The sequence below is a fragment of the Pundamilia nyererei genome, unplaced genomic scaffold (assembly GCF_000239375.1).
Source record: "Pundamilia nyererei isolate P.nyererei 1_Seehausen unplaced genomic scaffold, PunNye1.0 scaffold00815, whole genome shotgun sequence".
NCBI lineage: Eukaryota > Metazoa > Chordata > Actinopteri > Cichliformes > Cichlidae > Pundamilia > Pundamilia nyererei.
The window spans coordinates 1-1,495 of record NW_005188216.1 but is presented as its reverse complement, the minus strand read 5'-3'; the positions used below and the strand labels follow the sequence as shown (position 1 = coordinate 1,495).

At 38.9% G+C, this 1,495-nt stretch overlaps 1 protein-coding gene across 1 annotated transcript in view; it reads left to right on the top strand.

The window, feature by feature from the left end:
• LOC102208149 (protein NLRC3-like) overlaps positions 1 to 1,466 on the top strand; it is a gene marked incomplete at its 3' end in the record, with an annotated part of 6,579 nt that extends 5,113 nt beyond the window's left edge. Inside the window, exons 4-5 of the mRNA XM_013908022.1 lie at positions 797 to 970; positions 1,325 to 1,466. Of these exons, the coding sequence (XP_013763476.1) occupies positions 797 to 970; positions 1,325 to 1,466 (316 nt within the window). The remainder of the gene's footprint in view (positions 1 to 796; positions 971 to 1,324) is intronic.
• Positions 1,467 to 1,495: the final 29 nt, after the last annotated feature.

Genomic DNA, 1,495 nt, shown 5'->3' with positions numbered 1-1,495 from the left:
CACGCACACATCAACGAAAACTAAACACATTTTTGCTATAAATTCAGTTAATTTTAGTTAGTTTTGTGAACACTCATTACAGTTTTAGTTAGTTTTCCTTTTTTGTTTTTATTTTTATTTCCGTTAACGAAAATGTTTTTTCACTTCTAGTTTTCGTTATTTCGTTAGTTTTCGTTAACGATAATAACCTTGGTACAGAGAGAGAGAGAGAGAGAGCTGTGCATGAAGTGTGATTTTATTGTGGTGGCAGCAAAACAGGAAAAGTAAGAGGGAATGCATGACAACGTTTACGGGAAGCGAAGTTTGGATCTTCTTTTGCATCTGGTTCAGTCAATATTGTTTGGAGAGAGATAAAAACCTGCAGCTTCAGAATCAGCACAAAAAGGGCCTAAACACAAAGCGCGGATCCGCTGAAACATTAGAATCAGCGAGCTGTCGGCTTTCAGCCCCGACCTGATTTTGATCCGTTGGCGGGTCCGTTGGCCCGTGTTTACATCTTTGTGCAGAATCCACGTACCTGCTCTCATTTTCTGTTTTAGCTGTTTGGTGGTTGTTGAAATTTTGTGAGGTTTAACCTGAGATTCTGGTGTTTCGTGCTAAATAAATTTATATTTAAAAATCGATTCAGGATTTTAATGAATCAATATCACGTTACCCAAGCTAGAATCGATTTTAATCGATACATCGATAATCAAAACCCATCCCTAGTATCCAGTTTAATCCTGGCGAGAGACTGCGTCAAAGTGTTTGTTTTTTAGAGTTTGGAAAGTTCACTGATATACTGATATGTTTCTAGGTTGAGTGGCTGTAACCTCACAGAGAGAAGCTGTGAAGCTCTTTCCTCAATTCTAAGTTCTCAGTCCTCCAGACTGACAGAGCTGGACATGAGTAACAACAACCTTCAGGACTCAGGAGTGAAGCTGCTTTGTGTTGGACTTGGGAGTCCACACTGTATGCTGGAAACTCTCAGGTTAGCTGATTTTTTGTTTCAGGAGATTTGGATATTTCACAACTGTTATTATTTTATAGATTTTAAGATGTTGTTTCTGTTGTGGTTTAAGCTCTCAAAGAGAACAGTAGAGTAGAAAGTGAAAAACACACACTTCATAAATCAGAAAAATATGACTTTATTTATGATTGTCCATCATAGCAAAAAAGACAGAAAGTCAATGATTTTATTTCTTTTTTTTAACTGAGTGAAGAAAAGCCAGTTTGTTTGTTTTTGTAACAACTTTAACTGAAATCTGAATCCGTTAATTCGACTACATGTACATCATCAAATTCAGTTCCTTACAATGATGTGACATGTTGTATGTGTTTGAAGGCTGTCAGGCTGTCAGATCACAGGAACAGCCTGCACCTCTCTGGCCACAGCTCTGCGCTCCAATCCCTCCTATTTGAAAGAGCTGGACTTGAGCTATAATCACCCAGGAGACCAACACGTTCTCACTCCCAACTCGTCAAACGTGTGACGCATGGTCAGGCTCCCTCTGCT